General features: G+C 52.2%; 4 protein-coding genes across 4 annotated transcripts; 2 read left to right on the forward strand and 2 right to left on the reverse strand.

Annotated features, from left to right (window-relative positions):
* Positions 1-1,823: 1,823 nt before the first annotated feature.
* Positions 1,824-4,705, reverse strand: B0T23DRAFT_372905 (uncharacterized protein). Its single transcript, XM_062836758.1, has 8 exons — positions 4,166-4,705; positions 3,998-4,075; positions 3,826-3,931; positions 3,647-3,757; positions 3,294-3,572; positions 2,987-3,236; positions 2,621-2,934; positions 1,824-2,568 (listed from the first exon to the last, which is right to left on the reverse strand). Exons 1-8 carry the CDS (start codon positions 4,209-4,211, stop codon positions 2,163-2,165), a joined length of 1,590 nt encoding a protein of 529 aa, XP_062695134.1. The 5' UTR covers positions 4,212-4,705; the 3' UTR covers positions 1,824-2,162.
* A 2,679-nt stretch (positions 4,706-7,384) lies between these two features.
* Positions 7,385-11,240, forward strand: B0T23DRAFT_67928 (uncharacterized protein). The gene is made up of 2 exons (XM_062841637.1): positions 7,385-10,976; positions 11,060-11,240. Exons 1-2 carry the CDS (start codon positions 7,541-7,543, stop codon positions 11,122-11,124), a joined length of 3,501 nt encoding a protein of 1,166 aa, XP_062695135.1. The 5' UTR covers positions 7,385-7,540; the 3' UTR covers positions 11,125-11,240.
* Positions 11,241-11,726: 486 nt separating this feature from the next.
* B0T23DRAFT_67925 (uncharacterized protein) lies at positions 11,727-12,895 on the reverse strand. The gene has a single exon (XM_062841636.1). It carries the CDS (start codon positions 12,521-12,523, stop codon positions 11,897-11,899), a length of 627 nt encoding a protein of 208 aa, XP_062695136.1. The 5' UTR covers positions 12,524-12,895; the 3' UTR covers positions 11,727-11,896.
* Positions 12,896-16,068: 3,173 nt separating this feature from the next.
* B0T23DRAFT_67944 (tricalbin) lies at positions 16,069-21,347 on the forward strand. Its single transcript, XM_062841638.1, has 4 exons — positions 16,069-16,544; positions 16,601-16,901; positions 16,966-19,631; positions 19,696-21,347. The coding sequence occupies exons 1-4, from the start codon at positions 16,353-16,355 to the stop codon at positions 21,016-21,018; spliced, it is 4,482 nt and encodes a 1,493-aa protein (XP_062695137.1). The 5' UTR covers positions 16,069-16,352; the 3' UTR covers positions 21,019-21,347.
* The last annotated feature ends 650 nt before the right edge of the window (positions 21,348-21,997 follow it).

Below are 21,997 nucleotides of genomic sequence, written 5' to 3' on the forward strand. Positions count from 1 at the left end.
ACTTGAACACCTATTACTCTCTCCTCTACAAGTTAAATTAAGCTCCAACTTGCCTCTAGGACCAAATCTGAACAAAGCAAAACATAACCTTGATGGCAAACGACTCACCAACCATTCACGCAACATGCAGTCTCGTCTATCACAGACCAGAGAGAGGCCCGGAACAAAGTGATGTTGTATCACGCTCACAGGCTTTATCTGGTGCTTGATATTATCGTGCGAATGCGAGGGCGAAGTGCGAGGTAAGTGCAATTATAAAAGTATAACTTGTTCTCGCACTCCGTCCATGTCCAGATCAATGTCCAGATCACGACATGACATTCTGTGTCATCATCTCAGTGTCAAACTCAGCTCAGTTTAAGGATCCCCCCCCCCTTTTTTTTTTTTTTTTTTTTTTTTTCCCTTCTCCTTCCTTCCCTCCGGAATCATAGTATGTTTCAAGTTCGACACTAGCATATCAACCAATTTAGTACTGTCATGTCATTGTGTTGATGATGTGTGCGCCCAAAGCTGGTGTGATTTGAAGGTCTTTCTCGTTAAGGCTGGGTGTCTGGACCACCGACCGGCTGGGGGCATATCCCAATTTGATAAGATACCCCAGATAGGACAGCCTCTTTGTCACATCCCAGGTTTCGCTTTCCAAATCCATCCACGTAATATGTATATACATAGGTACCTACCTACTTTAACTCGCTCGGTTAACTCGGCTGATGGGTGAACCATGCTCCGCGATCGATCTTCCAATAGAAACACAAAGGTCACGCTTAGTCACCACCTCGGCGACTTACACTACACTACACGCCCCCCCGGCCACGACATCCCATGCCAGTTTGTGACTTGGGATTTCCGATTACACTACATAGGAAAGCTCAGTGCCAGGTTCACAGCGAGCCAGGGTGTTTGAGAGTTAGCCGATTGGGCAACGCCGCGCACAACGTGGTTTGATAAGTTGGAACAAGTTGGGATAAGTTGGACTTTCCGCAGGTTGTCGTTCGTCTTGTTGTCCGTCTTGGTACACCTGCTGGGATGTAACTTGTTAGCTCGGTACGGTGAGCTCGACAAGAAACATGAGACTGGTTGACGACGAACTGGCTTTTTCTTGAGCCAAGATTAAAGGCTCCTTGCCATCCCGAAAAAACGACGCTAACAAGTTATATCCCAGCAGAGCCATGAGTTTTTGGAGTTCTTTTCTTGGCGGGTATTGGCAAACTGAACAAAGTTGAGGTCTCGGACACTCCCAAGTCTGTTTCAAGGTTACAGCGTGGGGGAGGGGGGTGTGTTTGGTTGCGGCTGCGGTTATGATGTGGGGGACAAGGCTTTAGGAACAGCGAGCTGGAAAATGCTTGGCGGCTTGATTGGAAAAAGGAAGAATGGCGTGCCAAGTTACATATGTCTAAATATTCGAGGATGGAAAATCAAGGTGGGGTGCTTTCCCGGGTGCTTTGCCCACACGTTATGGGGAGCCCGGCCGTCGGGCCTGTCGGGAGGTTAATGGCTAATAGTAGTACTTTGAGATATACACTAACAGAACAATGTTGCAGTGTCGGTGTTGCTCCAGTCGGAGGTTTGTGTTGAGGAAAGAAGATGATGACCGCCGGTTCGGGGTCGGACAGACGGACGGTACGGCCGGGACGGGATCTGAACGGCGCCGGTAAAGTTAATCCCGCCGGACTGGGATTAGTGAGCCCCGGCATATCCAATTGCAATGTTGTTTTCTTCAAAGAATTGTCCTTTTCACATTTATTTTGTGCCGGACGTACAGATTCTGGCGGTGAGAAAGTCAAGGTCCGATAGGTTTCCGGACTTGTTGGGCGGAACGCAGATTCAATCACCTCATAGTCACTTTTACAGCTGCTGTAAATATTGTACACGATACTGAAGGGCAAGTGACATCAATTCTCTTCTTCCGCATCATGATTGGAAACAGGTAATTCCGGGACTGAGTGACCAAGTCGGTGTTATCCTCAGTATCAGGGCAGAGGTAGGATTATACAGACCTCTATATGACCTCATGGGGTGACCCAGACACTCGCCATTTCGAAAAAGGGGAAGGGGAAAAGCAGATATGCAAATGATCAGAGGTATCTTGGATAAAATTACACGTTTGTCCCACAGCACGGCCAGTAATATGTCGGTTGGTATTCATGCGAACTGACAGACCTTTAGTTCTGTGCATCCACAAACTCGTCATGCGAATCGTCCGTGTCGACCTTCTTGATAGGAGGCAAATCTTTAGCCATGTCATCGTGGAAATCGATCAGAGGTCCCTCTTTAGCGACGGCACCCGTAGCGACAAGCAGCGTTTGAATCTCCGTGGTGCTTTCATGGGAAGGATCCAACGGCGGATGCACCTTTGGCGCCGTATCTACCAGCTCTGACCCCGCAGCAGCTTCCTCGTGACCCAGCTTTTCGTGGTCTATCGTTGGGACGGGAGGATGGGCTTCTTTACTGGGACTCGCTACGGGAGTTCGAGGGGGGATGGTGTTCTTCTCAACGAACCGCTGACCTTTCAAAATGGGATAAATCGCCATGATCTGCTCAGCCTGCTTCTCTGGAGTATCCCCATCTCTGTGTTTTGTTAGCCCTCGCCAAAAGCAATTTCATGATATCGCTCACTGACATTGTTGCATTGATGATCCACTCGAGGTCCTCTTCGCCCTCTTCAGAGCCGCCAGGGCCTCCCCTGACCATCCGGAAAAGGCGCGGATGCCATTCTACGCCGTCATTGATTCGCTTGGCGGCCTCCTCGCGCTGTTGGTCTTCGATTTTGGTTTTCTCAATAGTGGCCAGTTCGTGGTTTCGTTCCTTGACCGCCTTGGCTGTCGCAGCCCAAATCTTTTGTGATTCCCGTTCTTCTTGCTCTTCAATCGGGCGTGCAATCGGAGGACTAGATTTTGCGTGCAAAGCGTTGAAGAACATCTCTTTGTGCCCAGTCTGTTTTTTCTGTTAGCTCGCTGCCGTCATGGGCTTCGTATGTATAACCTACCTTGACATCTCGCAAGTACATCTCTTCGCTCCATAGACCCGACAGCTCGTACAGGATTTCGCCGGTACTCTCCCTCCGAATAGTTCCACCGATGGCGTTGTAGGTGCCGCTGACCCAGCCCTTTGTCTTGAACTCGACATCGGCCACAAGGTCGAGTTCGGGGCATCGCACATAACTGTGGTCTCCCAATTCATATTTCATCTTGCCAAACAATATTCCTCTTGCGTACATGTTGGGCTGAGTGAGAATGCTGAAGCGCACGCGATGAGTAAGTAGATCGGAACACTCCTGGGGTGGGTATACTCACTATCGCTCTCCCCTCTGAGGATCCTTGCCTCGGTTCAGAAGACTCAAGATTGCGATACCCTCCATCATACTCGCCGCAGAGTTGCCCAAGAATTTGCTTCGAGGCTTGAGTGTGCCATCAACTCTGATGTTATGGCCAGGAACCATGTAGAAGTAGCTCGACTTGGGAGGATGGTGTGATGTTTGCTCGGAGATGTAATAGCCTCGCGTCTTGTCGGGGAAGTCCCAGTAGCAGGTGAAAATCTCGCCAAGGACGGGGTTCAGCGGCTTCTTGACACCCCTAGAGGAAATATCAGCAAACATGGTCACAAGCTACGGCGCAAGGTGCCGCTATGCTGGAAGTAGGTCTCTTACGGAGGGCGGATATGCCAGCCACTTAGGTAGAACTTAACTACCGCCACGAACCTCTGTACCGGGTCATCGATTTCGGGGATGGGTAGGAGCATCTCGGGATGGCACATGAAACTGTAGCAGTCGGTCAATAGGTATATTCCGTCCGCTGCCCATGGGAGCCAAGATTGACCAAACCCTACTTTGTTATCCGTTCCAACATGCTTCGAGGTTCGAGGATGAAGGTTGGCAAGACGACTCTGCTAAGATCGGCGCCGGGTCTGAGCTGCGAGATGATATGCGACAGGACTGGCGACAAGGTCAGCAACAGTTGGCGGGATGGGCGTCGCTTGTCAGGTTAGAGGGTCGACAGACCGTTTCCCTGATCGGGCTCAACAACGAGTGTATCGTCCTCGGCGACATCTTGGTTGGCATCACCAGAAGATTTGCTGCCTAGACGGGAAGACAAACACATGTTAGCAACAGACAAGGACAATTCGCGCTCGGGGGCGATGCGTTCAGCGCAGCATCTCAGCTACTCACTAGCAGTAGATGTAGCCCTACGGCGACCAGTTACAAGGCCCATCATCTTGTTGAAGCTTTACTACGGGTTCGGTGCCGTGGCAGAGTGGAGGCGACAAAGAAGAGGCGCGTTTTGCGGCGGCAGAGGTATCACGGGCGGGTAGACTAAGGTATGTTTAGATTGTAGAGGTCGACGCTGGGTCCGTAGGTCGGAAGGGAGATGCGACTGGCGTGCAAGTGCAAATGCAAATGCGGGTGCTCTTGTCCAGGAACTTTTTAGGCGGGGTGGTATCGGGTATGTATCAAAACCTTAGGGGCCGGGAATTCCCACTCACGTCCCCTTCTTCCCACGAGTTGCGGCGGGACTGTTGGGACCTAGGGAAATGAGATGCCTGCGTGGATTGATGACGGCCCGGGGCTGGCGGATGTTGGGATTTGGGAAGCTCCAGGCGACGATGGGGGACACCGGCAGATGGCGGGATTCGTAGGGTTCCCCAAGCGCGAAGCCGGCTTGCTGAACGGGGCGGGGCAGCCTGACATGGAGGGCGGAGGACGATGGAGGGGACCTGAATAAATGACGTGGGTGACCCAACCCCAGCCCAGCCCAGCCCAGATCCTATCTTCTCCAGGGACTGGCCATTCAGCGAATAGTAGAGGTACTCTATAGAGATATGCATCACGACAACCAGACTTGATGGCGGCCCATCTTTCATGATAATGAGGACCACAATACTTCAGCCTGGCATCATTAACGACCCTCGGAGATCCAAGTCTGATAATACCATGAGCAACAATCGCCTTACCTTCCGCCGGTGTCGCTCTCCGGCAAAGGTATGGTGTAGCTTGTGTGCCTGTCACTAACTGGTCGTACGTGTGTCATCTAGGCCACAACGCAATACTATTACTGAGGATTCCATGTCCCTACTTCATCTTTACATAGTCACTGTCGTGCATACGCGACCCATATTTGGCTGCAAATTGGAGTTCCAGTGATCAAAAAAATACAATGACCGCGATCGTAATGGCTTCACGATGCCCCCCAGCCTCGTGAGTTTCCTAATTGGTAAATAGGTGATATTGTGGCTTAGACATTCTTGGCGATCCCGTTCCTCATCGTCTTCCATCTATCACCTTGGCAACTGACAGCAGCCAGTATCATTCACCGTTATTGGGGCTCTCTGAAAGCCGCTGGCAGCGACCTTTGCTGTGGAGTCGCTTTTCCTCAACAACACAAGGAAAGGCTGCCCGGTTTTGAAGACCCGTGCATGGGGTCATGCTCAGGCTGAGTCGCGTTGCAGAATCGAGGTAGGTATTTCGGGCATCTGGACGCGTCAATGTGGCTCTGGCTCCTTGAATGCGGATATAAGAGGGCTTGAGCAAAGAGTATTAACGATAGGAGATAACATCCATCCACTTGCCTTGGGTATCTGTACAGAGACGCCGGCGGCCTTGAGTTTTTGTGATATGAATAGACTTTCCAGGTTCATTCGACCCAGGCTAGAAGACCATATGGTGGCCGACACGTGCTACCTCTGAGCGGGTATGGTACCACGCAATGGAAGCACCAGCACAAGAGGCCGTATAAGTTGACTACCACCCTTTTGGTCCGGCCCTTAGAAACTCTAGACGGGCTGTCATTTTGACTTGAAGGGGGGATCACTTGTCTCCGGGCCGGGGCCGCGGCCATGGACGACGTTGCACGGATCATGTTGCTGGTTCTACGGCCGAAGAGGCTGGCGATTGGAAAGATTGCTCCAGCCTTCAAATCCCTTCCATACCTTATTCAAGAACAACTCCAAGTGGTGGAAAAGGGCACTCGACGGAAATCTGCAACCTCGGCCGGCGCAGATGTGGATGTGAAGGCCGGCTGCTTGGAAACACGAACCTGGGTCTGCCCCTGGAATAGCGAAACTGGCAGTGGCCCTCTAGGGCGGGTTGCTGCTGCCAGCGTGCCAAGCTCATAAACTGTGACCCTTGAAGCGCAGAGTGGAGACACATTACTCCTCACGGGCACTGGAGACCTGAGGGAGTCTCGGAGTATCGATCCGTGACCATTCGCGACCCTTCGCGAACCCTGAAACACGAAAGAAAATCGACTATCGAGAATGCTGCACCTCGAGGCCCATTGCCTGTTGAGGAAGGTGATGCGTGACGCCATCAGGGGAGATGGGACGGATCCGTGCCTGAAAATACGAGTTTAGCTAAGGAGCAGTCCTGCTAGCACGGCACTATGATAACCAACACGGGTGCAGATGCGAGGTTGCCCGGGCGATATCCATTTCAGGTTCAATTCCTCCATGAACGGCCATTTGTCTGCCCGAAACACCTATCCGCATGCTCGCTCGGTCCAATTCTGTTCGATCCCGTCTCCCGTCCCTTGCGTTGACTTGAGCTTTCTCTCAACTGTTCGATCCCCACAACAAACGGTTTCCGCTGCCATATCGAACTGGCTGTCTTGTGACACGTTGGCCTACAGAGACAGTGTTGACAGTCCCGTCGTTGGAATTTCTTCTCCAGAGCTATCGTTACATTACGAGCTTACTTCGTATTTTGCAGCTGGAGGTCAGTCATCCCGGGCCGGGCCCGCCGTCTCCCTCCTTTATAATCCAGGCGCAGACCTGTCCACCGAACATCTGCAACCGGCAGCGCTCCAGCCAAGGCACTGCCGCAATCCAGGACTCCAGTTTGTCCTTGCTTGATCCACGAATGTGAGACGATCACAGCTCTCTTGTCGGTCCTCCAGTCTGCTGGCAAGCAGATTGCCCTGCTTGACTCCCGATTCCCCTGACTGATCTGCCCCCGCCTCTCCTGCCTGCTGCGGGCAGCAGCGCCAGGTTGCAGGGAGGTTGCAGCACTTAGCCTGTCCGGCGCCCGGCTCGCACCTGCTCCTGCTGTCATCTCAACGACCGCACCGGGCGTTACGACAACATCCTCGGGGCCACCGCAGTGGCTGTCTGCGTACCTACCTACCTACCTACATAGCTGGAATTCAGTTTTGAACACCACCTTTACGGCCACCAACAACAATACCCATCCACCCTTCCAGCATTTACCGTCCTGCCGGCATCTTGCTTACCTTCTACTTCCATTCAGTTACCCGGGTCTCCCCCGAACATCACCACTGCCTAGGTACCTACCTCTACCTACCTTGCCGCACCCTGTCTCGGCAACCCGAACCCTCAGTTGTTCCTTCGCCATATCACGTTGTCGAGGTCCATGCCCGCCGGTTCCTTGGTCGTACTACGGCGTTGGGTGTGCATGACCACAAAGTTCCCATACTCGACCCTGAACGGGCTCGGTCCGCGCCTACTGTCGCTATAACGTCTATACTAAGGAAGCTCGGGGCCCCATGACGCGCATCGAACACACAGCTATACACGACAATCGATTCACAGAATGGAGAACGAACCGCCAATTATCTCGGTACAGGAGGATGGCCGGGGTACCAAAAGGGGCCGGATAATGGGGAAGCTCTTCGGCCGGGTGAAGGAAGACCGCGAACGCGACCGGAAGCCTTCTCACAACAACACGGGAGCGTCTGGAGATCTGAATGATTTCTTCCACGGCTCATCAGACAAGTTGCAAGTTGCCCATCCAGGGCCTCCCACGCTTGCAAAGCTCGACACAAAAACTGCCGGCAGTACACGATATCCCAACTCTCTGAATGTGCAGAGTCCCACCGACTCTCGACATGATTTGGCTATCCGAGCACGCTCATACAGCCCACGAATCCGCAAAAACAAAGGCCTGAGCGTGAAGTTTACCGACGCGTACCCCGAAGTTATTGGGCATGGCGGCGACGAGTGCGATGTGCCCACGGTCGAGATCTCGAAAAGGAAGCAAGTCAGGTCACCCATGCCTCCGACCACAACTGCGCCTGCTTGGTCCCTGGATGGTGGTGGAAGACCTACTGGGTCACCGGGTGCAGCACAAAAGAACGATCCATCCTTTACACCAGGACCATTGCGACGTGCACAAACTGGGTTTGCGAATATACCCGGTACTGGGGAACAAGAGCTAGCAGAAAAAAACAGTCCCCAGCCGAGGCCAAGGGGCAGCCCAGCAACCAACCCAGACGAGAAGCGCCGTTCGTTCATCGAGCTGCATCAAGCTGAGATGCGGGAAGCAGAAGGACAGGCCTTTGCCAATGCAGTCCGCTCGGCAAGCATATCCTCGCAAGCTACTCGAACTTCCGAGCGGCCACCCCTTTCGGCCACCAATTCAACGAGTCGAGGACAATATACCGAGTCTCCAAGAGATGTTGACCTTCCTCAACTGTACCAGCCATCACAATCGGACTCTCTTAGTCAGCCCACAATTCCAACTTCACCCCGGTCCAGGCTCGGGCCTTCTCCCATACCCGCCCAGGCTCCTCGCTCTCCTCAGACATACGCTGTTGATTCACCTCGGACTTTGCAACTGCCACGGAATGGGGCTCTAGCGTCAGAGACACAACACTCGCCGCTGCATATGCAACCGCAGCTGAGCCCGCTACCGACATCCGGTCTGACACCCGGTTTGGAACAAAGTCCACCCACCAGCTTCATCAACCAGTTTGGATCGTTTAGATCGTCGGGACGATCCCTGGAGGGGGAGAATTTTTCACCAAATGCAGCGCAGCAACCACCTACCCCAGCATGGAACCATGACCAGAGTGCATTAGACGATGCCCTGAGTACTTTTGCTGCCCGGAGTACCCATCTCTTCGAGCTATTTCGTCTACACTCCGAGAGTGTGCGACCCTTGCTATCATCAACACCCGAACAACTCGTAAGGGCAGCGTTGTGGTGGTTCCTCACCGGCCGAATGGCCCTGGAAAATGCTGTTCGCGAACGGCCGGCGGGTCTCGAAGCTGAGCAGAGAAATAGCTTGGCTAAGCAACAAGCTCATGCAGACCTTGCCAAAGCGTATTGGTTATCAGAAAAGATGGTTCCGGAGGTATCTAACAGCACATCCGCCCTGGTAGATGCGGAGGTAGAAGAGGTGCGAAAGGTTCTTGCGTCCAACCTGCGAAAATTGGCCGGATCGATGCAGAGGAACGGTTTCATGCCACCCGAGGAAGCACTCCTGCCTCAAGCGATAGACAGGTCGATATGGATAGAATATCCTTCCTTGACTCAGGATATCATCTCCCTTCTTTGGGGGTCTTCGAGTTCAGCGCTCGCTTCAACGCAGCAGCACCAGCCTGGGATTGGGATGCTAGACGCACTTCCATTGGGTGACTCCGACAACTTCTTCTCCTTTGGGCGTTTCCGCATCGAGGCATTCTTAATGGAACAAGGGAGAGAATCGCAGAGACTTCACTTTCCATGTTTCTTATCCATATTGAGGCCACAGAAACAAGCGGATATCATGTTCGTCATCGCAAGCCAAAATGATTCTGTTCAGCTTAGAATATCTGGTGATAAAAGCCTGGGTCCCGTGTGGGAGGACGTACGATGGCGCCCAGAAACACTCACCCTCGATGTTAGATTACCCAGAGGGTTTGCTCTGGTTCTCCAATGCTCGCAAGGTAGCTTCAAAACGCTGCGAAGCATGTATGAGTTCAGCGCAAAGGTCCATGCGAGCCTTTACGCGAAGCCAGACGAGAGGTGCCTTTTCAGATCAACTCTTCGTGCTTTTCAGTACGTCGACAATGACCCACAGGCCAGACAGTTTCCGAGGGAGGCGACGCCTGGATGCGAGTTTGCCCTGTTTGAGCGCCTTAAGAAAGAAGGCGCGGCAACCGGGCCTCGAACCTATCATCGTGGATATCGAATTGCGGTTGTCACAGGACCAAAGGTCAAGACACTAAGCGGCGTCAATCAAGTGTACACTCCGCAAACACTCATCCAGCTCGGTTCCTGTCGCAATGAGGCAAACGACCCTGCCCTTTCCCTGAAATTCGAGAATGGCCGTCTTAAGGGAAGCATGGTGTTGTCCTTCAAGGATGAGCAGGAAAGGTCGCAAATGCACAGCCTCCTCATTGGGTCAGCACTACAAAAGGCTGAAGAGGTCTTTTGTGAGGTGCCGCTGAAGGTCGTCTGGTTCTCGGAAAAATACGGCGATTCGGCACACAACGGTCTCAAGCAGATGGCTGGGTTGAGCTGGCAAAGAGTCAAGGTGATCAATGACGACAATGATGGTGACCGGCCACCATGTGTTCTTGCTGATAAGCTTCGTGCGGTATACGACTTCCAGGACGGCACATTTACTGACAGGATCAACGTCGCGCCCGGCGAACTGCGTCTAAGACTGGACGTACGTAACCCAAGTTGCATTATGGTGTTCCGCCAGCCCCAGGCAGACGCAACTCTGGCAGTTACGGATCCAAAGATTCCGCGTGAACTATCCGAAGGAATGGCCGAATGCCTGGAGGTCCTGCAACAATCTCCCACCATCAGAACCTACATGTTCCCTAGTGTCGGGGAACTCCATGCCTTTGAATCAGCTATCACCGGCTTCAAAATTCTCTTTGATGGGATTGCTAGCGCATTTGCGATTTCTCGTCGCCGTATGGTGGTTCCGATTCACAAGAAATGGGAGGCAGGGTCAACCCGGATCCAGATCGTGCAGCAAGACGGGGTTACGCAGATGTTAACTTTCTTCGAGAACTTCACCCATGGCCAGTGCATGGGATTCACTCTAAAAGGAACTGACATCTTTGAGGCGTTCAACAGAGGCGGCAAGGCCGGGCTCAAGATTGCCGATGCCAAGTTTCCCTTACCCAAAGTCTTGCCCCAGAATGTGACCGACGCACAGGCGGCTGCGGACACGGCATTCCTGTGTCTAGATCTACCTGAGCTCCCGGGAGAGCATGATGACATTACCATATTGTTTGATAATGAAGCGGGTAAGTTCAGACGCTATCTTTCCCTATCCCCCTCTCAGAAGCACTTTCTTCTACTTATCACAGCGTGCTAACGTGATACACAGAGCGTGACAAGCTCGGCTTGTGTCTCCCGGCACCTGTGAAAGGCTCTAGATTACCAAAGAAATAGGAGACGACGGGAGAGCTGGATAATGTTGGGAGGCTGTGCGCGAAAGATCTGGAGGATAAGCTTCAAGCTGTTCTCGATCGGAGTATGAAGCATGAGATACCCTCTATCATATCTATTTACAGTAACAGCGGTCGTTAGCGTTGAGCATTATGACGGATCCGTAGAACAAAGCACTCGGAGCATGGGTTTGGATGATCGAGTTGAGACGTTGATAATCGGGGCCAAAGTTCACTATATTATGCGGTCACTATTTTCAAAGCCCATATTAAGGACTTGGTTGACAAAGTAAGGATCAGAGCAGAGCACATGAACCCATTCACTCTGCAGACATGCCCGTGATGAGAGGGGAAGGTTTTGGAGAACCTTTATTAAACTGTTAAGATACATATAACACATCCAGAAATGAGGCTCGTGATGTATAGCCGAAGCCATAACTTCAACATTCCAGTAGTAATCGAGAACGCCCCTACTCCAAGATTAACTTGATGACCTTGGCCCGGCTATGCAAATTGGGACAGACCGAGCCTTTCTTGTAATCGATATCCCCATATTCTCATTCATAAACCATGTATCATTCCACCTCTATCCCCGCGCGAAATGTGCAACCTGCCTCTTGACGTTGACTTCCGGTCACTAAGCCAGAACCGACCCCTGTCTCCTCTTCTCGTCTCTCTGATTCGTGGAGGAAAAAAACTACAATATCCCCATGTCTGTTTCGCATCGCCGTCCCTCCTCCACCGTCAACTCTGTCCAGCATGAAACACCGCAACTCCTAATACCGTCTCCTAGTCGGTTCCGGGCTGGGCGAGCGCGTCGGGCTGCGGCTCCGCGGTCTCATCTTGAGCCACTTCTTGGTGCTGAGCTCGAGCTCCCTGTCCAGCTCCGGGCTGGGGTTCTTACGGTGTATAAAATTACAAAACCCTCCACGGACACAACCCTCGCCAGAGTTCAAACGGCAGCAGGCCTCGCGGAAATCCGTCACGGGGCTGAGTTCGCAATAAATCGGCCTCGCAGCGTACCAGCGAGAGTTCAGATCGTCGCACGCTTTTTGGGCTGAGTCCTCGTACTTGAACCGCGCGTACACGTTGCCGATCAGGTGGTCGTTGTTGTTGTCGCACACCACCAGCTCCTCCAGCTCGCCGTACTTGCACATCTCGCACCAGATGTCCTCGTAGAAGGCGTCGAAGTGGTTCTGCAGCTGCGATGCGTTCATCCGGTTCTTGGGGTCGAAGGCGGGGTTGTGGTACAGGTTCGGCATCAGGATCGTTTGCGAGTAACTGGGTTTGACGTGTTTGCGGGAGCACCGGTCGCCGTGGCGGCAGGCGCCGATCTTGTAATAGAACGAGCAGTTGACTTTGTCTTGCTCGGTGCCGAAGATGGAGGCGAGAAAGTTGGCCATTTTGTCGACTTGTTTTTTTTATCTCGCTGCGATGGCGAGGCTGCGTATGGGGGATGTTTGATAGGTTGTGTGCTGGGTAGGCTAAGAGAACTCTGAATGCGATAGTCCGTTGTCAGAAGGAGAGAGATGGCGAGAAGTCAAGTCGGTCGTTCAGTCTGCTCGGTTTGATGAATGTCGAGGGTATTCTTTCGTCGTTCGTGAGCAAGACCGTTGGGTTGCGTTTGCAAAAACAAAAAAAGGTTTCGAAAAATATCGTTGATCGAATGGCAGTTTTCGAGAAGTACTGGATAGTCCCGGTCGCCTGGTTGCTACGATGTTGATGAATTTGGGAATTGGCGTTGTCGCACATGAAATCAATCTGTCGTAGAAAACTGAACCCAGCCGCGTCGCCTCAGTCGCGTCTAGCTTTCGCCACATGGGTGTGGCTGACTAAAGTTTTGACCAATGGTAAATATTGCCTTTGGCTGTGAGGCTGACAAGTGAATGGGTCTGGTCGTCGAACATACACATGGCATCGTCCAGAAGTTGCTACGGGTAAAGTGGCCGTAAAAGTCGCCATACTGCATATGTCATCCGCGAATTTCACTGTCTACGCTCTACAGTATTCATGGACAACAATATCGCAAGTCTTTCAAACATATACTTTGCCGTCGTCAGATTGCTGCGCAATCCCGTCATGCAGTATTGCCTAGGTAAAATCACCATACATACTCGGATGTCATCCTACGTTTCTGCCCGTTCAGCGGTTGCCATCGAGAAACTCATCGGCGCCGAAATATCATGGCAGACCCGGCAACCGGCAAGCTCGAGACACGAGATCGGTTGTTGAAATCGGCGATGCTTCCGGGGGACGGCCGGGCTGGTCGCCAGTCAAGTCACAGCGAACCGAAAGCCGGTGAAGCCCGACGCCAATATATGGAGCCTGGCACTAGATCCGTTATTGTCGGGTGCGGGTAGGAGATTGTGGGTACGACACAAGATCCGGACACGAAACATTGTAACAACGACACACCTGAGCATTCGGTCAAAAACGTACGTAGGTGTCAAGTGTCGAGTCTCAGTGGGAAATGAATTGCTCCCCCCTTCCATCCAGACGAGTTGCTCAATGACAGTCAGTCAAAAGGAGTTGCCATCTCCGGTTATCCTCGAGGCCTGACTTGATCCAGGGAGCGCAAATTGTACTGTTGAATTCTGAAAACTAAAGAGACGTGGCTCGGTTGGGGGCAACCACTGGTAAGCGTTTGTCCGACCTCACACGTGGAGTGATTGCGTTTCTGTGCATCACGGCTGAATTTTACTGCGTTTAACTTTGTTGAATATGTGAACGTGGCCTACCAGCCATGAGGTAGGTTGTCGTCCAATTACCTTTTTTTTTGTGACGGGTCCCGGTTTTGTCATGTTGTAGTTGTTTGGACTTTTGGCTACCGGACAGCCAACACCGATCTTGACGGTCCCAAGGATGGCTGAATGGTCTTTGTGTGGTCAGACCCTTGGTTACAGGCCAGTCTCAAAGTTTTGATATCAAGTCGGGTGATAGGCCCGGAGATCATTTGTCAATTGTCGCGTGAGGTTCGTTGTAGTGGTGCCCTCGTTGGGTGAGATGATGTCGTTTTATCCTTGTTCACATGTTGGCAACCCAGAAAGGGGAACTCTTCATCTATCTCTGGCACTTTTGAGACCCCTGCGTTGGGAGATTTGCGACAGGGATCTGTTTATTAGTGAACAGCCGATTTGTCGATGCGGTGGCCTCCCGAGGGGTGAAGGTCCTAGATGGCCGTGGATTATCGCACGCTGGAATCAAGAAAATCAGAGTTCAAACTGTGATGAAGTCCGAGCGTGATCTGCTTGAAGAAGCAAATCGAGAGATTGGATAGCCTTGGTTGTTGGCGGTTTGATGGTCGTGGACTTAAATTAACTTTGATGTAGATTCGATGACCGAATCAAGTCGGCGTCAGGTTCGGGGCGTGTGGATTCGATAGAGGTGAGGTGTAATACCTAGGTACTACGGATGATACTGTGGCCGGTAAGGGGTCTCGGAAACAGACATACGCATCTTGACGATGCTACAGCAGCACACACGTTTTGTGGAAATCGACAAAGCATACTTGTCCGCATTATATCTCTGTTTTCTTCCCTTTGCCCGCCGAACTTTCATCTCTGACCTGTCAGCGCTTCGCTGTCCCCTGTGATCGCTTTGGCGATCCTGTTGACTCGGAGCAAGTCACGGCCTAAAGCATGCACATTTCAGCCGGCAAGTGCAAGCGCGGCGATAAGTGGACTGGGATCTGCGGGGCAGCGTAGGTAGGTACCTTCATCACTGACTGGAAGCTCTTGGGTTAGCACTGCCGTTAAGCTCCCATGGTATTTTGGCCATTAATGCCAAGACCTCAATGATATAACACTTTACCTAGCTGGCACAACTGCCGGTAAAATACCTCGTGGATATTGGTGATTCTACAGGAGAAATGAAAGTATACAATATGGGCTAATTGCCACTTGGGCTACCTCTAGGCTCTATCTAGGTGCACGACAATGAAGCCACGCAAGCGAGACAAGCTGGGAGTCTTGGAGCGCATCTCCAAATTTTGAGCGTTGCACTCTTCCCCCCAGCCGCAACCCGCCGTCCAGGCCGCTTCCAAGGATCACACCTTAAGCTCACACTTCGGTACCATTGCTTGTGGACCGCCATTCATTCGATGGGAGCGGAGCTCGACCTTCTGACGTACTGTGTCCCTACTAGCGTTCGATCCGTCGTTTCCCAATTGGCTGGGTGGCTGGCTACCACATCTCCATATCGATTCGAAGCAGTGTGAATTGTGAGGCAAAGCGTGAATGGAAGCTCTCCTTAGAAGGTGGTACTGTGCTTGCGAGCCAAAGTAAAACCCCTTCGTCAAGTACCGAGCACGAACCGCCATAGGGTAGCTCGGCAAACGAAGCCCCTTCGTGGCTTTGTATAGGGCACTGTGAGGTCAGCGATCGTCAGCGACCGGGCCCACGGGTTTTACTTGGCCATCTCACCACATGGAGGTAGGTACCTCTAGACAGAGCGCCCGGGATATTCACGGGTGCCCCTTGAGGTTCTAGTGTAGCTGGCAGGCATCTCCAGTTCCAGAACGCCAGGACGCGGCCAATAGGAGTGTTGGGAGGCTGCGTGGAGAGGCCGTGGAGAGCAACAATAGCAGCTTGCACCAGCACGAGCAGCAAGCTGAAAGAGGCTTGGACACCTCCACACTTGAGCTGCGTGGGACCCTTTTTAGCCATTTCCCAGCTGGGGGCTGCGCGGCTTCCATCCTCAAAAGCATTCCGTCTCGTCACTCCGTCCGCTAGTGTTTTTTTTTGTTGTTGTTGTTTTTATTCCCTCTCTTCATCTCCGGTCCCTCGTCTCCGTTCTGTTTTCCCCCCAAACATCCAGTTACTCACAGAAGCACAGGTCCAACTTCTGTGTACCTTTGCTGTGACACCTTCCAAGGAGACCGGTTCGGTTTCCTTGTTTCCTCCCCCCACTCTCTCTTCTAACCAACACCTTTCTGCGATTTCTCCCGCTCTCTACACCCTATAATAGGTTCCATTATTTGAATTTTACTTTGGCTGCCCTGCCACTGCACCTGCAGCCACTCGATTACTCTAGCGCCAATCGCTCTCGACCAGTGACGCCATCTGTTCTGAACAGCACGGTTCGTTGCGCCTTTCTGACCGGACCTCCAGCTTTATATCGACAACACCTCTTCGATAGCTCAGATATATCCACGACACACAGCGAATTTCGAGCGAAGACGTTGACAGCGACGCTACAAGTCCGGCTGCTGACGTGGCTTCCTCGTCAGACACAATGGCAACGCAGCAATCAGCACAGGAGCTGAAGCAGCAGGGCGCAATTGAAGCTGCACAGGATCTCAACAGCAGTGTCACGGCCGAAGACGCCGAGAAGAAGATCGTTGACGAGAGCCAGCAGCTCGGCATCACTGCCTTCACCTTCGACCCTAATGCTAGCGCGGCGGAGAAGGCAGCACAAGCCAGAGAGGTACGTTCCCAGCCCTCAAGCAACATCACTGCTGCTCCGACCTGACACCGCTGCAGGCAATTCCAGATGGCCTTCGGCGACCGAAAGGATTAGCTATCGCTTCCGATCTCGATGATGGAACCAAGGCCGATATCGATCTCCCCCCACCCTCAAAGGCCGGCGCCCTAGATCTCCCAACCACTGCCGATGGAAATGTCATTGAGGATGGCCGTACCCCTGAACAAATTGAGGCCGATTTGATCAAGAAGGTCGGCTGGGCCCCAAGATTCGGCTGGCCCAAAGACCCCGAAGAAGAACAGGATCTGCTGGACCATGCAACATGGGTAGAATCTAACCTCTCCGAAAACTATTTTGGCGGTACGTACGAGCTTCAACTGGTATCCTTTCAAATATTCTAGCTTTCTAATGTGTAATCCCACAGAATGGTACCATAACGTGGCCGTCATTGTTTTTGCCTGTCTCTCATCTTGGCTAGTAGCAGTGTTGGGAGGCGGCCTTGCCTGGGTCTTCATAATCATGGCTTGCTGCTCGACTTACTACAGAACCTCGATTCGCCGGGTGCGCCGAAACTTCCGAGACGATATCACGCGGGAGCTAGGCCTCAAGAAACTGGAAACTGATAATGAATCCGTCGAATGGATTAACTCATTCCTCGTCAAGTTCTGGCCCATCTACCAGCCGGTCCTCGCTCAGACCGTCATCAACTCTGTCGACCAGGTTCTCAGCATGTCTACCCCCGCTTTCCTTGACAGCTTGAAGTTGAAGACCTTCACTTTGGGCTCCAAACCGCCTCGTATGGAGCACGTCAAGACCTATCCTAAAGCCGAAGATGAGGTTGTCATTATGGATTGGATGTTCAGCTTCACCCCCAATGATACCGCCGACATGACTGCACGCCAACTTCAGAACAAGGTTAATCCCAAGGTTGTCCTGGAGATCCGAGTTGGAAAAGCCATGATTAGCAAGGGTCTCGATGTTATCGTTGAGGACATGTCCTTTTCTGGTTTGATGCGCCTGAAAATCAAGTTCCAGATGGCGTTCCCTCACATTGAAAAGGTGGAGATGTGCTTCCTGGAGAGACCCAAAATCGATTATGTTTGCAAGCCTCTCGGAGGCGAGACCTTCGGTTTTGACATCAACTTCATCCCCGGCCTTGAGAGTTTCATTCAGGAGATGATTCACGCTACGTTGGCACCAATGATGTATGCGCCCAATGTCTTCCCTATCGAGGTTGCGAAGATGCTCGCTGGCACACCCGTCGACAGAGCCATTGGTGTGGTTGCCATCACTTTGCATGGTGCGCAAGGCCTCAAGAACCCCGACAAGTTTTCTGGAACCCCCGATCCCTATGCTAGCCTTTCTCTCAGCAAGAGGCAGCCTCTTGCACAAACTAAGGTCATCAAAGAGAACGACAATCCTCGCTGGAACGAAACGCATTATATCATTATCTCCTCTTTCAATGACTCCCTCGACATTGATGTTTTCGACTTCAATGAGATCAGAAAAGACAAGAAACTTGGTACCGCCTCCTTCCCTCTTGAGAATCTTGAAGAGATCAACGAATTTGAGAACGAGAGACTCGAGCTCAAGTACGATGGCAAGGCTCGTGGCGTTGTGTCCTGTGATATCCGTTTCTTCCCCGTGCTTGAGGAGACTAAGCTTTCCGATGGCACTGTGGAACCTCCCCCAGAGTCAAACACTGGTATTCTGAGCTTCACTGTCGAACAAGCCAAGGAACTGGACGCATCAAAGAGCATGGTTGGCCAGCTCAACCCCTACGGAATCCTTCTACTCAACGGCAAGGAGGTGCACAAGACGAAGACGATGAAGCGCACAAACCAACCTATCTGGCCTAACGGCTCCAAGGAAATTTTGATTACGGACCGCAAGAACGCTAAGCTTGGTGTTGCCCTGAAGGATGATCGCGATATTGCCGGAGATCAACTTCTGGGCACATACCAGATCAAGCTAGATGATATGCTCGAGCTCATGGCCAAGGGCCAGGACTGGTATAACCTCGCTGGTGCCAAGACTGGTCGGGTGAAGATGATGGCCCAGTGGAGGCCGGTTGCCATTTCTGGTGCTGCTGCAGGCACTGGAGGCTACACCACGCCGGCCGGTGTCTTGCGCTTGCACTTCATCAATGCCAGGTCCCTACGCAACGTGGAAGCGCTCGGCAAGTCTGACCCATATGTTCGAGTTCTGCTCTCTGGTATTGAACGTGGTCGCACTGTCACTCACAAGAATAATCTCAACCCTGACTTTGACGAAGTTCTCTACATTCCTGTTCATTCTGCGAAGGAGCGCCTCCAGCTCGACGTTATGGATGCCGAAAACATGGGCAGAGACAGGAGTCTAGGCCTTACCGAGATCTTCGCCGGTGATTACATGCACAAGGACCCCGAGACTGGTGAATGGCTGGTTCACGAGAAGAAGGAACTTCACCAAGATGGTCTACGCATGCACGGAAAGGGCGTTGCCAAGGGTGTTCTCTCCTACACGGTTGCTTTCTACCCTTGCCTCAACGTCGCTGATCCAGAGGATGATGACAAGGACGAACAAAGCGACCAGTCCTCTGAGCCTAAGCAGTCCTTGGATGTTCCGAGATCCTCCGATGCTGGCCAGTTCTCCTCCACTCTGGAGAGAACCAACAGCATCAAGCCAGAGAACGGCGGAACTTCGAGGCCTATTACACCCAAGACGCCGGTCACTCCCACTTCTGTCGCGGCTTCGAGGAGATCCAGGGATGAGAAGGAGCCGCCCAAGCTTCACCTCAACCCACAGGAACTGCTGCAGTATGAATCCGGTCTGGTTATTTTCAAGCTCATGGATGCAGAACTCCCGAAGAGCCACTGCCGCGTTGAGGTTTGCGTTGATGATTATGCTTTCCCGTCTTATGTCTCCTCGACTTCAAGGACGAAGACTCACGCTTTTGATGAGATTGGCGATTGCTTTATTCGTGAGCTAGAATTCTCGAAGCTGACAATCAAGATCAACGAGCGGTCCGAAAAGCAGGAGGAAGGTGGCAAGGAGAACACGCTTGCTCGTCTGTCAGGAAACACCCTCGATACACTCAAACAATGTCTCGTAAGTCTCATCGCTTGCGGGTAAATGCAGATATTTAAGGCCATGGCTAACAGTCACATGACAGAACAACCCAACCACCCTGAAACTCAAGAACGAGGATGGTAAGGTCTATTCGATCAAGGTTAGCCTCAAGTACGTTCCAGTCCGGATGCAGCTCGACCCCAGTGAGAGCATCAACAACATGGGCCATCTTCGTGTCGATGTCCTGGATGCCCAGAACCTTCCGTCCGCCGACTCCAACGGCAAGAGCGACCCCTATGTCAAGTTCGATTTCAACGGCCAGGAGGTGTTCAAGTCCAAGACCGTGAAGAAGACATTGAATCCCACGTGGAACGAGTTCTTCGAAGTGCCGGTTCCAAGTCGTACCGCAGCTACCTTCAAGGCTACCGTGTGGGATTGGGACTTTGCCGATAAGCCCGACTTCCTCGGTGCTGCGGACATCAACCTCGGTCAGCTCGAGCCCTTTAGAGCACAAGAAGTACGGCTTACTCTCGATGGCAAGTCGGGCGTGCTCCGCCTTCGCCTCCTTTTCCGCCCCGACTATGTCACCAGAACCAGACAAGGAACGTCAACACTGGTTGGTACATTTTCGGTTCCCGGGAAAATCGTTACAGGTGTCGCAGGCGTTCCTCTAAAGGGTGGCGCCGCGGTTGCTGGTGCCGTTGGGCACGGTGTTGGCAAGGGCGCGTCCTTTATCAAGCGTGGCTTCCGCAGTCACACCAAGAGGGATGATGATTCGGATAGCATGACCAGTAGTTCGGTCGAGCTTCCTACTATCGTCACTAATGCGCCAGAGGCTGCTTCGGGCCTGAAGCGATCGGCAGTTATTACCGAAGGTGATGGCTCATCGACCAACGAGCTCCGTCATGCGCGGACAAGGAGTGTGGGTGCATCCTCTGTTCGTAGCGCCATGTTACCTGGAGCATCATCAGGAACGGCTTCTTTTACGGTTGTGTCTGCTTCTGGATATCCTCCTTCAACAGATGTGTACGTCACGATTACACAAATGAAGGATGGGAAGTCAAAGGCGGTTGGCAAGACCAAGCATCGCAAGTCTTCGAGCGGCACTGTCAAATTCGACGAAACCTTCAATATTCAGTGCACGCCTGACTCGCAGTTCAAGATTGAGGCGAAGGAGCATCACACCTTTGGAAGCGATGATCACTTGGGGGAGAGCGTCTACTTTGTTGACGAATCAAACTCCGGACAGGAAAAGGCGCTGAAGGTTGGAAGCGGAACAGTGTACATCAAGAGCGGGTTCGCTCCGTCCGAGAGTGCCCAGGACGCATCCAGCGCACTTAGCCCCGACCAGAGCCCCAAGTCTTCTAGTATGAGGAGGAGCTTCCTGAGCAAGGGTGCTCGATCCCCTAGCCGCGATGGTCCTTGATCTGGTTTTGTACGTCTCTTGTGTCGTTTGGAAGGAGTTCACGTTGATTATACGGTGGCTTAGTTTGGCTAGGTCTGAAGGGATGATTGGGGATAATTAGGGCGTATCGAGTAACGTAGGATACTTTGGCCAGCAATGATACCTTTTTTGCAGTACAATCTGCCTTGACGATGTATAAGTGCTACCACCTCAGAACCAAGGACTTCTGACGGTCTTTGATAACATACAATACAAATCACTACTGGTTTGTTTGTTAGCTTGGTTCTTCTTTTAGGGAAGAACAGGGGCAGGATAAAAGGCAACCTATTTGATAGTCCTTATTGGCCTTGGAAAGAGAGTCACTCGCCTCCATTTGTAAAATTTCCACAACGACCAGAGCTTTCAACGTCGTAGATGCATCTCTCCGTCCTCTTCAAAACGTCAAAATCCCAATTTACAGCATTGATTCTCGGGGATCGCGGCCGCTTTACCAAGTCTATTCAGGCTCTAGCTTTTCTGTACCGAAGTACATAACAAACGGACCAGGTCGGGATTGTAGAATCACACGTGGGTTTTGTAACGCTAGTTCATGCGGAAATTGCGCCTGGAGCATATGATGCAAACGGCAGGCGTATGGACAGGATGGAGGCAGGAAGGAATTGGGAAGTAAAAAAAAAGCCAAAATCCTCTTTCATCCCCACAGTTCTGTTCTGTTTTTGCTTGTCTGGGTCCGGTTTATTGTACTTTTCAACGTTTAATCAACGCTAAACAGACGAAATGTATAAGAAACCTAATGGAAATGCCAAGCGATGCCATGTCGCTGTTAGTGTTTAGTCCCGTCTTCTTCAGGGGGTGACAGGGTAGGTGACATGGTAGGTTACTTCCAACCCAAGGGAAGTTGCCGTGGTTGGTGGTCGATCCACATGCTCCCGTCCCGCAGGAGGGGTCTCCCCTAAAAGGGTGCAGTTCCTTAGCGCCCCTTGCAGAAGTGGCTCCCAGG

Source organism: Neurospora hispaniola, assembly GCF_033458365.1.
Source record: "Neurospora hispaniola strain FGSC 10403 chromosome Unknown B0T23scaffold_2, whole genome shotgun sequence".
Classification (NCBI taxonomy): domain Eukaryota; kingdom Fungi; phylum Ascomycota; class Sordariomycetes; order Sordariales; family Sordariaceae; genus Neurospora; species Neurospora hispaniola.